Below are 14,890 nucleotides of genomic sequence, written 5' to 3' on the forward strand. Positions count from 1 at the left end.
GCCGTGTGAGATTAGGTGCCTCCAAAGAAGGTTGGATTCGCCGTTGCACAGATTTCAGAAGTGGGATAAACTGTCCTACTGTCTTTTTGTCTCCCAATAATTGTTCAGCAAAGTCTCTCCTGTACCTCCTGTGTGTCAATGCGGAAGCGTTCTGCCACTTTGGTTAAGACTTTGTTGAGGAGGGGTTGATTGTCTACAGGGGAGTCTACCACTGGAGGGTGCCGATTAATAGGAGAATCTATGGAATACATGTTCGCCTCCTGGTTTGGGTCCTCATCGTCCCCATAATACAGTTCATCTGTGTCCTCATCAATAAACTGAGGGTCAGATGTTTCTACAAATAAAAGATCGTCCTGGTCTTCTGGATCTATTTCAGGGTCATATAGATCTATAATGCTGCCATGTGCGGGGACATCAGAGCAAGCCCTCTTAGTAGGGGGTCGAGAGTCAGAGGGTTTTGAGCCAGAAGGGGCTGAGGTCGGAGGGGTGGAATGAAAACTTTAAAGGTAATCTGGATTTTTTTCAAAGATATTCGCCATAAAGGTAATTCTTCGCATAACTGTAAATATCCTGCGAAGACCATTCCTTTGAACTTGGGATTACAGTGTCGGGAATGCCCATATCTTCATTAGTAGGAGGTATAAGCTTTGGCCTAGAGTCCTTTGGTTTCTCTATGGGGTTGGATAAAATTCCCTTTTGTGAAGACCTGTCCCTAGTAGGACTCTTGTCCCTATGAGGGGTCTTGGAGGATTTCTTATGGTGTATTTCCCCACCCTGGGGCCCAGAGGAGTGTGCAACAGACTTTTTGGGGCCTGACGTTTTACTAGATGAACGTCGAACTTAGAGTGCGGGGGCCGAGGCTTCGTCCGCAGACGAAGGACCTTCGGAAGGTGTTTTCCGTGCGACACCCTTGCCGTTTTTTGACGCCATAGCCCTGCGGCGATCTTGAACAAGAATGCCCAGGGGACCGGGACTCAGTGGACCGTTCACGGGGTGTCAAACGTTGTCGAGTATTCGACTCATCCCTCGAATGTCAACTGGGGCTTGTGCGTTTTGTGGTGTGTGCTTTTGATGCGCTGCCGCCGCCGGGTGCAGTCCCCACAACATGGCCGCCGGCGTGTCCTACGGGGTCGGGGGATAGCGCTTGGGTAGCTGAAGCTACTCCGGTGCCCTCGTGGTCATGTGCGGCGTTGCTGCCATCTCTGAAGGCTCCTACCTCCATGGCCTCGAGTTGCTTGGGATAGTGGGCCTAGCGCTTAGTGGAATGGTCTTGCAACGTTTTAGGCTTGAAGAGCCTGCACGCTCGACAAGACTCGACGTGGTCTCTTAGGAGACACAAGTTGCAAACAATCTACCCAGGGGAATTTATGGTTGCACTAAGGGAAGCAATTAAATGGAGTGTTTTCCATAATTCTGGGTTAAGGAGATGGCAGCTGGGCGAACAAAGTGTAGGAAGGGGAGAATATGCATTCTAAGATGGGCTAACAATGGCCTTCCGCCTCTCCCTCTACTGTCTGGGTCAAGGCCCGGGGCGGCCTTCCAAGGCCGTATGGTCCATCGCGATGGTCTCCGACTGCAGTATTCTTTCTCCTTCCTCGGCGTGGTGTTACGGCAGTCGATGAAAGGATAGAAAGAAAAACGATCGTAATTTTACAAAGTAAAAGGCTTATCGCCGAAAGGAACTCCGCTATACGCGCCTGTCTAGCATGGTGGAAAAAAACAATCTCAGTGACCTTGACGCGTGAGAAGGTCATGAGTACAGTGGACATCACTAGGGATAGTATTACTGGCACACCCTGTCGACGTCCCTTTTTGAGTTTCTAAAACAACAACTGTAATACTCTGCAGCTTCCACTAGATGTCAGCCTATGCACAGCATGTGATCTAAGCAGATTCCACAAGCCGCAGAGATAGATGGTACTTTGCCGTTTGAGCTGCTATGGTTTCACATTCGCATTAAGAGTATAGCCAGCCCTTAGCCTACATTACCACAAAAGGCAAAGGAGGCATCTCTCTTAACTGTGCCCGTTTCACCTTTATGATTGTGATCGTTCTTGTATTGTAGAATTGTGATGAATATGCAGTTTTAGCCACTAATCATCCTTGTACTCCTGTGGTGCAGAAGCTATTTCGTCACAGGGGCAGAGAGAGGGGAATGGAAGAGATTAAGAGAGAAATAGGGGAGAAAATGAGGGAGGAAAGGGGTGAGGGGGAAAGGGATTGAAGAGGAAAAGAGAGGAGAGAGAAAAGAGCTAGCGAAAGAGGATTGCTGCAGAAATCGTGAAAATGGAGGAGGCAAAAAGAGAAATGGACCATAGAAAGGCAATAAAGTAGACAATGAGAAGCGAGTGCTGCGAGATAACATCAAACAGGACCTTCACAGGAAATGGGTCAAGTGAGAACAAATGGAAAGCCCCATTTGAGCAAGGACTTGAAAGGATGATCCATTGCAGACATTAAGTATTCAGTGGCTCAATAACCATATACATTTACAGAAAAAATAATATGTAGATTTTAAGATCAGCTCAGTGCCTCAGCTCTGCTACTTACGAAGGCCGAAGCACGGCACAGGGCACGGAATTGCCCAGCATGTCACGGGTCACAGCACAGATGTAGCGGTCCTGCCGGTTTATAAGGCCCACTCTGTCCAATGTCTCATCGACAGGGGTGAACTTTACTGGGATGAGGTCCTTCATTTTCAAGGGCCTGCCACTCATGGGGCAGTAGACGGTTTTATCCTACAAGAGGAGTTGCAGAATTTAACAATGTAATTTTAGAGAGAAAGCTTAAAAATATGCATGTGCAAATGAAACAAAAAAAAGATATCTAGGTGATGCAAGGGCAATGGTTTTATTGGGTTCAGAGGATTTACAATTGCCCACAGGTCACATAGAAGGTGCCAGGGTAGTCGACAAGAGGCCCCAGCACAGATTAGAGAGGAGTGGACACAGGCAAAGCATTCTATAGGGATCACCGTCTTAATGGGGTGAGCTTTCTACATGTCTCAGGGCATGCACCCTATGGGGAGAACTCTTCGATATTGCAAGGTGTAAGTGCCTATTGTGTGCAGCCTTCTATACGCTTTAGGGCACACGTCTATAGGTTTTCGATTGAGCTTCTCATAAGGAGGATTCCCCTATAGGTCTTGTTGAGCCTCCACCTGTGGGGAGAAGCCTCCTAAAAGGAGCAGACTTTTATTTTTATATGGCAAGCACCTTTCTAAAGGCCTTATTTTAAGCATGAATTACTCACAGGCTTCTTCACAATGGCTGCCTTGGCCTCAGGGGTGAGTGAGGGAATCCAGAAACTGGGCAACTGTTTATCTTGCTCCTCGCGGCTAAGCTTGTTACTTGTGCTGGGCTGCGCTCCACCTGCAAAGCCATGAAACAGTCTTTAAAGATGTAGTATGCAGTGTACATATGTATATGGTACATATAGCATTTCAAAGAAGAGGTATACAACTTCACTCTGTATAACTATCCAGTGTCAGAGAAAAGCATATGACAAGAAATGGAAACAGCAAACCCAGGACACAGACATTGCAAAAACGTAGATAAACTCAAATATATCCCCAAGAGCAAGAACATGAAACATGACCACCAAGGTCTAAAAGCCAAGCTTCACTTGAGGGATACTTCGACCGGGCATGGTGGGCTCTAGGCTCATTATCCCATATTGTGTCATACAAGAGATGCATCACATCAGAAGCGTGTTTTGAGACAGGGAGTGTGGAACTCTAAGGAAGGCGTCAAGAGGGCATGCCCACACTTTTTTCTATCATAATACTAGTAGGCTTACAACAGAACACCGAAATTCCTATGTTCAGAGTATAACACCACACACCAACTGTGCCTCACAAAAGCGAAATATCATTTATGGCCATAATAAGAGTAACTTCTCTCATATTGGATATAGGGGGGGGGGTCTGTTCAACTCTGTAAACACTACCTTTTACATCAGTCAATGTATTCTTTATAAGAAACACATACATAAACACTTTCATTAAAACAAGTCAGCCTACAAATATATTTTTTCTTTTTGGGTGACAGGGGTAAGTGCATCATTACTTAGTGATTTCTTTCACATTTAACTAAGTTGACTGATGAAGACTAAGATGCTTGTAACCTTTCTGTGTCAATCTGTAACCAGCGTCTTGATGCCTCAGGGTTTAGTGCGCTTAATAAATGCAAATAAATATGTTTAAAAGTATGAGGAACACAACAATTACAATCACTCTTTTGTTGTGCAAATTGGAAACCCTACTGTATTCAAGCCTTACAGTGTTGTCTGGTCTACTAATTGTTAGGGAAGTTTGCCTAATGTCCTACTGGTAGTAAGACTTTAGCTGTAGGCAAGTCAACTGAACCTAGTTAGACATGCACATCAAAGGAACCCTTACACTTATAATGTATATAGTTATTGTATTTACGACACCAGGAACACTTTAAATACCTTGTACGTTTACACTAGAACACTTGGGAATACGTTAGAATACACTTCAAAGGGCACTTTCACTTTTGTGTTTGTTCGCGGTTACATTTGTAGCAACTTTAGAAAGGGAAAAGAATGCTATTGTATTATCAGTAATTACATGCACATTCAGTTCTTAGCAGTTTGAGTAGTACATTTACTCTCCAAACATAAATAACAAAGTCACTTAAAGAAAGGAAAACGGTTAGTGTAACATGGTCCAAGGTTCTAGAGATGGTTTCTTCACACAGTACGTCTTTTAAGTCCAAAAAGCAACCCTAGCTAAAGGCAGTTCGGAGAGGGCTCAAAGTCTTGACAAGCAGCAGAATACGAAGAGTCCCTACGGATTTCTTCAAGTCTCTAGTGTTATAGAAGCAGCAAGTTAACAACTAACGAAAGAGACCTTGTTAAGGACTAGATGAAGGGACACAAGCAGCGTATTAAGTCAGAGGTAAGAGGGTGTTTCCCTAGACACCTCTACGTGCACTCCAACGCTCTGGAGCGATTTTCTGGCATCAGGTAAGCAATACCTTTTCCCCACACAGTACCTTAGGTTAGAAGAAAAATGTTCGCGCTGGATGCTCTGCAATGTTGCAGCTATGGACCCGACCTCTGGATTCCTTGGTCTGATGACTGACGGCAGGACAATGGATGGGATCTCTCAGCAGCAGTCTCGACAGAGGACCTGGGGCACGACTTTCAGCAACTTTTTTTGGCACCTTTTGTGCAGCACCAACAAAGGACACTGATCGCCAGGTCCATCTTCTTCGCTTCCTGTAGTCCCACGCTCAGACGACGAGTGGGTCTAGGCGAGTTGAATTGGATCTCTGGAGTGTCCTTATGGGTTTAGCAAAGATTTGGACGGATTCAGCCTTTCCACAACGATGCACTCGAAATGGGCAACAGGTCTCTTGGTATTGGGATTCCGCAGCTTTGGAAACTCCTAGGACCTCAGGAGATGGCTCAATTCAAGGTTTGTCTTAGGGCTGGTTGTTACCAACAGCCAGAGGGAAGGAGTTGTACTCTTCGGAGCTCCTCCGTCACACAGAACATGGGGTCAGGAGAGCAGTGGTCGCTTCACTGTGTTGCAAAGGGTCATCAGGCGTCTCTGGTCATCTTCTTCAGGTTCTATTCAGGCACTCTGGCAGACAAAGGACAGGGGGTGGAAAACTCCTCCCCGCCCAGACACTCTGGAGCCTAGGTGGGGGAGGGTTCCCGCCAAAGGCAAAACACACACATTGACCTACTCCCAGAATGGTAGAAGCTAGTAATGGCGAAAAAAGAAGGGATGCCCCAAGTTGGTACTTGGGTGTCCCTATTGTGCATAGCCCGTGGTACAAAAATCACAATAGTTGTTAGAACAAGTCCACTGCCACCAGCCATAACCAGGGGTTTGTCTATGTGACTTAAGAATCACAGGAGCAGAGTGTAGGTGGATACTAGGTATCCCTATGGCACTCCGCATAAGGTGGTGTGTGCCATTCTCAGGCTGTAGAGTTTTGGGAGAGAAACCAAGTATCTCTCTATCCTTAAGAATGGTAGTTACTTGAGGATATAGAAAAAGAATCTTAAAGGTGGACTCCAAGGGTCCCCAGCAACACTGCCCCATAAGGAACTGTGTGCTGCAATAGAAACATACAGATGCCTTTAAGAGCTATGGAGCAGACAAACTGCGTAGTACAGGTAGAAAACAAATAATAGAGTTCCAAAAGACAGAGCCCACAAGAACGAATGAGTGAAAAGGCTCCACTCATTCAGGATTGAAAGAAAAAGGTCCGGAAGTCCAGCAAAAAGTGCTGGGGTCTCACTAGGAGAGAGGATGAAGCATAAAAATGATAAATCTCCTGAACACTAATTTTTGCAAATGCAAACAGACCAAGTCACTGGATTATGCTCCAGCCAGCTTTTCGCGGTTGTGCATTTTATGGGATAGTCTAGATCAGCATATGAGAAAATAGTATTAACATCAAACTATCTGTCAACACATCTGTGTTTCGGCCACACCTTAGGGTACAGTCAATCATCTACTGTCCCAATCAATCATCTCTGGCCTTCATCAGGACATATACAAAGCAATATGTGAACCCCTCCCCGCTTGTTCTCTCGGGGTCTCTTTGGACTTGGCCACCCTACAACGCTCTGATTTGAGTAGTTTTCTCCTTGATTCAATCAATTGTGCCTGCCGCCCTTTGGTCAAGTCTGTTCCCGGTCATACTGAGTGCTTGGATCTCATCTGTGTTCACCGGTGCGAGTGCCCAAGCCCAACCATTGCTTCTGTCTCATGAGCTGTGTCAGTGTTAGGGAGATTTATAAGGTTTATGCTTCAGCCCCTCTCAGTGAGACTGCCAGCACTATTTTCTGAACTCTTGAATGAGTGGAGCCTTTTTCCACTCATTGATTCTTCTGGGCTCTGTCTTTTGGAAATGTATTCTTTGTGTTTTACCTGTACTATGGAGTCTATTTTCTCCACAACTCTTAAAAGGCATCTGTATTTTACTATTGCAGCACACCGCGCATAATGGGCAGTGTTGCTGGGGAACCTTAGGATCCTCGTTTGAGATTATTTTCTTTATCCTGGATTAACTACAGTTCTTCAGGATAGAGATATAATTAGTATCTCTCCTAAAACTTTGTAGTCCGAGAGATTGGCACACACCACCTTATGTGGAGTGCCAAAGGGATACCTAGTATCCCCCACCTCTCTGCTCCTGTGACTTTTCTAGTCACATATCCAATATCCTAGTTATGGCTGGTGGTAGTGGACGTATTCTACCAACTATTGTGTCATTTTTATACCACTGGCTATGTCCATAGCATCATTAGTGCACAATAGGGGCACCCAAGTACCAACTTGGGGCCTCCCTTCTTTTTTCTCCATTACTAGCGTGCTTGTTCTACGTTAGCCCTTCTACCATTTTGGTAGGGGAGGCCAGTGTGCGTGTTTTGCCTTTGGCCAGAAACCTTGCGTATCTCTGGCTAGGCTCCAGAGTGTCTGGGCAGGAAGGAAGTAGGGGTCGAGTTTTCCACCCCCCTTTCCTTTATCTGCCAGAAAGCCTGAATAGAACCAGCTCCCACTGGGGGTCTGGCTGTCCTGATTGGACAGCCCAACTCCCCTTCCTGTAAACTGCTGAGAGATTGCAGAGGAGTGTGTGCTGGAACTGTATAAAAAGGTGAGGCTCCTGGAGTGAAAAGCAAGTTGACCGCTGGAGGCTGAAGTAACCGAAGATGACCAGAGATGCCTGCAGACCCTTTGCAACACTGAAGCGGTCACTGCTGCCTCAAGCCCAGTTTCTGTGCGACAGAGGAGCCCCAAAGAGGACAACTCCTTCCAGTTGGCTGGTGGGAACAAGCAGTCCCAAGACTAACTTTGATTTGATCCATCTCAGAGGTCCTCCGAGTTTCCAGAGCTGCGAAACTCCAATACCAGGAGACCTGCTGCCCATTTCGAGTGCATCATCGTGGAAAGGCCAAAACCATCCAAATCTTTGCTGAGCCGTCAATGACAGCCTAGAGATCAAAACCAACTCAACCAGAACCCCTCATCACAGTGCAGGACGTGAATAAGATTGACCGTGCAAATCATGTCCTTTGTTGGTGCTGCAGAAAAGGCGCAAAACCCGCAGAGTGACCAAAGAAGTTGATGAAAGCTGTGTCAGAGGTCCTCCCTCGAGACTGCTGCTGAGAGATCCTGTACATTATCCTGCCTTCAGTCATCAGTCCAGGGAAACCCGGAGGTCTGGTCCAGAGCTGCAACATTGCAGAGCATCCAGCACAAAAGTTTTCTTCTAACCTACAGTACTTTGGGGGAGGGAGGGGGGCAAGGTATTTCTTACTGGATTCCAGAAAGTCACTCGAGAGCATTGGAGAGCACATAGGTGTCCAGGAAAAGCCCCTCTTACCTCGGACTCGAGCCGCTGCTTGTACCCCTTTGGCAAGTCCTTTAACAGGTTCTCCAACGTTGGTTAAGCCTTCTTGTATCTTCCTTCCTAGAGACTAGAAAGTATCCACACAAACGTTTGACTTCTACTGCTTGGCAAGACTTTAAGCCGCTACGAACTGCCTTTTAGCTAGGGTTATGTTTTTGACTTTGAAAGACTTGCTGTGCCGCGAAACTGCCTCTAGAAACTAAAGCTCTGCTAGGATAACACTAACCAACAGTTTTCCTTCCCAAAAATCACTATCTTTTATGTGTATGCAGACTAAATACAATTACTGTATTACTTTGTGGGGTTCCATGTAATAATGTCGCCACAAAAATCTCGCCATGCAAAAATATCGCTGAAAAATTGCTGTTTTTTGTGGCGACATTATTGCATGGAACATGCGGGGGACAACACCCAAAACCCCCAAACTTTTTTTTTTTAAATGTATTTTTGTGTACATTTTTTTTTTTGCCCTCGTCCCCATATATATGGTCACCTATATAATATCGCAGTGACCTTTTCCCGGCGATATTATTTACGGCGACCATATATATGGGGATTATATTACCTGATACCCTTTGTGGGTGCACTGTATTACCGATAGAACTGTCAAACTCCTGTAACAATTGTATGCGTTCAGCAACTACCAAGTAAGAGGTGACCCTTTGAAAGTATAGAAAAGTATACCTATTTGTGATGGTTTATTGTGCCAATTATTTAACAGTGACTTGTGTAAATATAATAAGTCTATTTTAATATAAATGTATGCATTAGTGTTTCTTTCATTTGCAACTCTAGCTGGGTTCAGTGCCCTTACCTACAGCTCACAACTCCCTCTTAAAATAGCCCGAGTGCTCTGCCACTCTACCAAGGTCCAGAGTTAGTACAGACGAATACCAAGAGTTGAAGGATCTACAAACCACTGGGATAGCTTACTAAAGTCGTACTATCAAGTAAGACTTTAGGAAAACTCCCCTAACGGTCGTCAAACGGGAAGAATCACAGAAGTTAAAGTGGATATTGAGTACCGTTGTTAAAGGCAATTAGACAAGACTGGATTGAGACTATACCTAAAAATGCACAGCTGGGCGTAATGATGCACTTACTAACCAGTCACCCAAATAGTACATGTTTCTTATAGTAAATAAATTGACTTATGAAAATGTAGTGTTCATAGAGTTGCACAGACCCCCACCCCTCCCCAATATCCAATATGAGTAGTGAGAGAAGTTTCTGACTGCTTCCTCAAGGTGGAAAGTACAAGTGTCTAAAGAATTACTGTGGTGAGGAGCAGCACTTCCAGGTCCCCTTTTGGTGAAGAGCATAATAAGGAGGATACATAATTCGCCAAAAAGAAAGTATTTGAGTGTAATTTAAAAATGCACATATAATGGCTTGTTAAGTTTCAGGCAGAATGTGCTACCCTAGAAATTTTAGAAAGCTCAACCGTTTTTAGTTTAATCAAATAAATAAATAAACTTTCTTGGCACAGCCAACTTCTCATTCTCCAGGCCTTTTCGACCTGACATCTTTTCTGTATACATATTAAATGCCATCTTCATTCCTCCACAAGCCCCACACTGCTTAGCAATAAAGAAAATAAAAGGTACTAATTTGATCCTAAAAGAAATTTTCATCTGTCCATCCACTCAACGGCTAAATACAAAGCACTGGCAAAGATGGTATTCACAGAGGACGGGACCAAGTCGAGAGATACAAGAATTTGGGCAGTGTCCTTGTAGCAGGCAGCAGTTAAAGGGTAGAGGTGATGGCCAGAATTTCTCAACTGCCACCAAATTAATTCTACCAGAGAGGAAGTCGAAGCAAATGTGTGGGAGCGAGGGGCCAATGGGCCCCTCTCTACCATCACTTCTCAGTACAAAACTTGGACCAAGTGCCTCTAGTGGTGGGTACGCCCCTCGCCCTTATGCGATACTAACCGTTTGGTTATTTTGCGTAGATGGGACCACCGAGTAGGACACAGGGCATCCATTTTCTGTACCCCCTTTCGACTCCATCTTGGTAACTAGGCATCACTGCGATAGTACAAAATGCATCTCTCCCTTTTGCCTGCCGCTGTAGCTCGGAGCACATGGCCCCCACACTCGTCCCAACTCCAACTGGAAAACTCTGCGGCTCCATTCTCACGCTGAGGCCGGAGCGGCTTGCAACAAATAATAAATGTAACACATCCCTTTTCCTCTGAGATCACTGTCCTGCATGTGAACCAACATGAGCCAAGCACAGGGCTCGTCCATCTCCACAAAAGTGTCCTTGCCCTCTTACCCTCGCCAGTTGAAACTTATTGCCATTCTAACCCTGTGTCCTTGCAAGGCATCCCTTTCATGTGCCAGACTGCCAACCATACTATGAAACCCACCCAGCAGACCCCCCCAACTAACATTAGACCCCTGTGCAGTATATCATGCCCAATATTAACAAGTGCCACATACCTGAGATTCTTGTGAGACTAACCCTATAGTTCAATGACAGTATTATAGTGGTCAAGGCCCTTAAACCTGTGACCTGTGTAACCCAAATTTGTAGATGGTATAAACCCTTGAGTGATTTGTATAACGACATGATACACTACTGAGAGTCTTTTGATCAACTGTTATTTAGTGCATGCTTTACTCAGAATGTATTTTCTTAGCTTAGATAGTGACCACCGTGTTTCACAGCGACCCGACCTTCACCCATCCGGAGCACAAATGTGACGTCAATCCTCCCGCCAACCAAGCAACCAACCTGGAGGAAGAGATGATGCCCACACCTAAGTCACCACCACGGCTGACCAATCCTGGTCCAACGTAGCATCATATGTTAAAAATGTAGATATACTATATAAATGTGTTGTAACCTTGATGTGGTCAGAGCACTCAGAGATCTAGATAAACATTTCCTTGAACTCTCGCAGCCTGCGCTTTTGTGCCTTATTCCCTGCCCAGGGAGTGTCTGTTTTATTCATTTTTACACGTGTGAGTCAGGGTGGGCACAAACATTTGGTGACCCCCTGCGACGTGATCGGAGAGGTGCCTCGAGGCTGGCGCCGAGCGGCGCGATCCGGGACCCCCCGCCCCCAGCGAATCCATCGCCTCCGCGGCCGACCAGCCTGTGTGCACTACGAAGAAGGGTCAGGGGTTCCCGGTTGACGAATACCCAACTGAAAAGCTGCTCGCCGAGGCGGGCCATGCTTGGTTGGGGTGCGAGCCTGACTGGGGTCGGACTGCGAGCGGCGACCCTCGAGTTACCTGACTGAACACGTGAGTGCCGGTTGCGAAGGTTACGAAGGAAAGGTAAGGGGGAAATAGGGGAGACAGGTGGTAACGGGCAGTAGGGAAGAGTAGGGCCTGTGTGAGTGATGAGGCTTTTCTGATCTATCCTTTATATGGCCATTAGGTTTTGGTAAGAAGTGAAGAGAAAAAGAGAAGTGGTATCCTAGCCCGAACGGGGTAGAAGGCGGCGCCGGGTAGCATAGTCTCGACCAGTGCAGAATAAATAAGTGAAGTTACAGAGAAAATAGTAGGAGTCTCGTATATTGAGTAGACTCGGAGTAGTTATTTAGAACATTCTTTTTCTATGTACGAAAGGATTCTTGAAAAAGAGTAAGAGGGTGTAAGAGGTGGGGAGTGAATGAGAAGAGTAGGCGAAACGGGAAAGGGGGTGGAAAAAGAGCAACAGGGAGAAAACGCGCGCAGGTAGTGCATGTGCATGATAAGTGTTATATGTGCTTTTGTGTTCTGTCTATTTTTTGTCAAGGATATCCAAGTACTGTGATTAATTTGTGGTTAAAGTGGCAAAATATGCAACAATTGTTGAATTTGAACATGCAATAACTAGAAGGTTAATGTTGAAAAGGGGGTTGATATATATATATATCTTGATACATATATGTGCATACAAATTACAAGTAATTGATAAGACTCGTGGTATATTATCCAACTGGTGAAGAAGTGATTAAGGGGAAAGGTAGGTCGAAAGGTAAGTACAGAGGGAGGGAAGGAAACGCATCATCATGGGAGGAATAACACCACTAGCACATATTTGTCAGCACCTTCCGTTATACAGTGAGAAAATACAAAAATACCATGATCAATGGTTGACGGAGATAAAAGGGGACAGTGTGACACCAATCTGGCCAGAGGGTGGGTCATTCGACAAAAGAGTATTAGATCTAGTATCTACACACTTGTTAGCAAGGTAGAAGGGAAAACTGCAAAACAGAAGGGAAGTACTAGACCTATGGCGAATGTTTGAAGAAGTTACGCCTGTAGCAGAGGTAAGTAAAGAGAAAGTGAATGAAACACAGAAAACACAGGAAGAGGTAAGTGGAACGCCAAAGGGCGAGTGCACAACCACTACAGCTGAAGGCGATACAACTAAAATATATCCTCTAATGTCCAGACCAGCAATTGGATATAGTGAGCCCCTGTACGTACCAGCATGTCCAACTCCTACACCTACAACAGGAGCAGTTGCCACAGCACCACCCCCCTATGATAAAGGGGGTTTGTATGGCCCAACAAGCCACCCCCCGTGAATTTAGCACATATCACTGGAGAACTAACGCATGCACAGATGGAGATAACGCGGCTACCAGCGTTGTGCAACAGGAGCCAAATGCTACCAGGGGGAGGAGAGGTGCTACCATTATCCATAGCGGATCTAACACCAACATTGAGCACAGCAGGGGAAGTGGCGCAAGCGATCTCGGAGCCAGCACGGTCAGTATCATCACAAGGAACACGCATACCACAAGGGCAAGAGAAAGAGTGGCGGTCAGGGGAATTCCTGTTCCATCTAAATGACAAACCTGTGAGGATTATACGCCCACCCACCCCAGACAGTGAGAGAGGAGAAGGATGTGAAGGGAACAATGAGCAAGAATCAGAACTAGAAGAAGTGTGGAGTGACTTAGACAAATATGAAGAGGCAGCTGCCGAGACCGGGTCCCCACTGCCAAACCGCCGGTACCCAGACACACCATCGCCACCACTATGGCAGGGTAGGCTAAGACAGCGAGGGGGAAATATGATGGTAAGTAAGACAAAGAAAGGTGCGGTAAGTAAGGTAGGGAAGAAACGCAAGTTACAAATGCCATTGATACATAAAGGAGCAGGTAGGCCACATTACAGGCCGTGGGCTCAAATGGATAAAAACAACTTGCTAAAGGTCCTCCCCCCACTGTCGGGAGGGGCTGGGAAATGGATACACGCCTTTGAGAAGAACACAGCAGGGGTGCCGCTAGCGATAGGGGATGTGAAGAGCTTATTAGTGTCAGCAATTGGTGACCAAGCAGACGCAGTGTGGGGAAAAAGGCTGGATTTCCCAGAGTCACAATGAGTTGTGACCGCCACGATGGATCGGCGTTCAATAACGTTCGAGCACAGGTATGGGATGCATTACGGTGCACGTTTCCAGATATTCCAGATTTACATTTAGTGATGCAGTGCACAATGGAGGAGAATGAGGATCCTACGCAATTCATACTGCGGGTGCAGGATTTATGGAGAAGCGAAACTGGCACGGCGTGGAACCAGTCCACCGCCTTGTTTTATTTTATCATCAAGAAGGGGCTCCCGAAGGAGGTGCAGAAGGCCTTGGACAAAATAGCTGGGATAGAAGCCAAGGGCTGGCCTGAAATACAGAGTATAATTGTGCACCACTGCAGGAGGATCAAAGAGAGAGAGAAAAGGAGATAGCACAAAAAAGGCTGGCAGACGAAGCGAAGCTGGTACAGAACAAATTAGTGAAGGTCGCCGCCATCAACGCCAGCGCAACCATAGACCGAGAAAACGAGGGGGGCGAAGGAGCAGGAAACAGACCAGCAACAATAGCAGCACTGCGGGCCGCAGGAGGACAAGGACAGTGTAACGGAGAAGAGCGATACGGTGGGCAACAGTGGCAAGAAAGACCAGCAAGAGGAAGAGGTGGGTACCGGGGCCAGAGAGGGGGGTTTGGAGGTATGGGAAATAGGGGATTTGGCGGCCAAGGAATGAGAGGTGGACCACAAGGGTCATGTTGGAACTGTGGGAGATGGGGACACTACTCTAGAGATTGTAGAATGCGGCCTTCAGGGTATTTCCAGGGGCAACAGCCCATGGAGAACGAACAAGGTTGGGGGTGTCCACACCCAGGTAGCCCCTACGGACTACCGATGGGAAGTGGGAGACAAGAAGACTACTGCTATAATGAACCTCAGGTACAGCAAGGACAGAAACCACCACCACAACCAATGGCAAGACAAAACGCAGTGGGAAGCGCAACCAATAATTGTTATGCAACATCTGCAAACGGTGCGCCCGTGGCGTGACCGGAGATAATGTCTTCTTCGTGCCAGGGCAAGAAAGACATTGAGATTAGGACAGCCCACAGGGAATCGTGTCCAGTCCTATCCACCACCCTATGTGCAGAAGAGGAACCACTAGTGGGGGCAGAGATAGGAAATAAGCAGTTTATCTTTATGGTAGACTCTGGAGCAGAGAAATCATGTCTTA

At 46.3% G+C, this 14,890-nt stretch overlaps 1 protein-coding gene across 3 annotated transcripts in view; it reads right to left on the reverse strand.

Moving 5' to 3' along the window:
* The window catches only part of NOSIP (nitric oxide synthase interacting protein), a 186,618-nt gene that overhangs the window by 29,801 nt on the left and 141,927 nt on the right, over positions 1-14,890 (reverse strand). For all 3 annotated transcript variants that reach the window (XM_069605169.1, XM_069605170.1, XM_069605172.1), the window contains exons 6-7: positions 3,253-3,371; positions 2,551-2,738 (exon numbers count right to left, since the gene is read on the reverse strand). In XM_069605169.1, coding sequence (XP_069461270.1) covers positions 2,551-2,738; positions 3,253-3,371 — 307 coding nt within the window. The remainder of the gene's footprint in view (positions 1-2,550; positions 2,739-3,252; positions 3,372-14,890) is intronic.

The sequence above is a fragment of the Ambystoma mexicanum genome, chromosome 1p, assembly GCF_040938575.1.
Source record: "Ambystoma mexicanum isolate Mex_15411 chromosome 1p, UKY_AmexF1_1, whole genome shotgun sequence".
In the NCBI taxonomy this organism is placed as follows: domain Eukaryota; kingdom Metazoa; phylum Chordata; class Amphibia; order Caudata; family Ambystomatidae; genus Ambystoma; species Ambystoma mexicanum.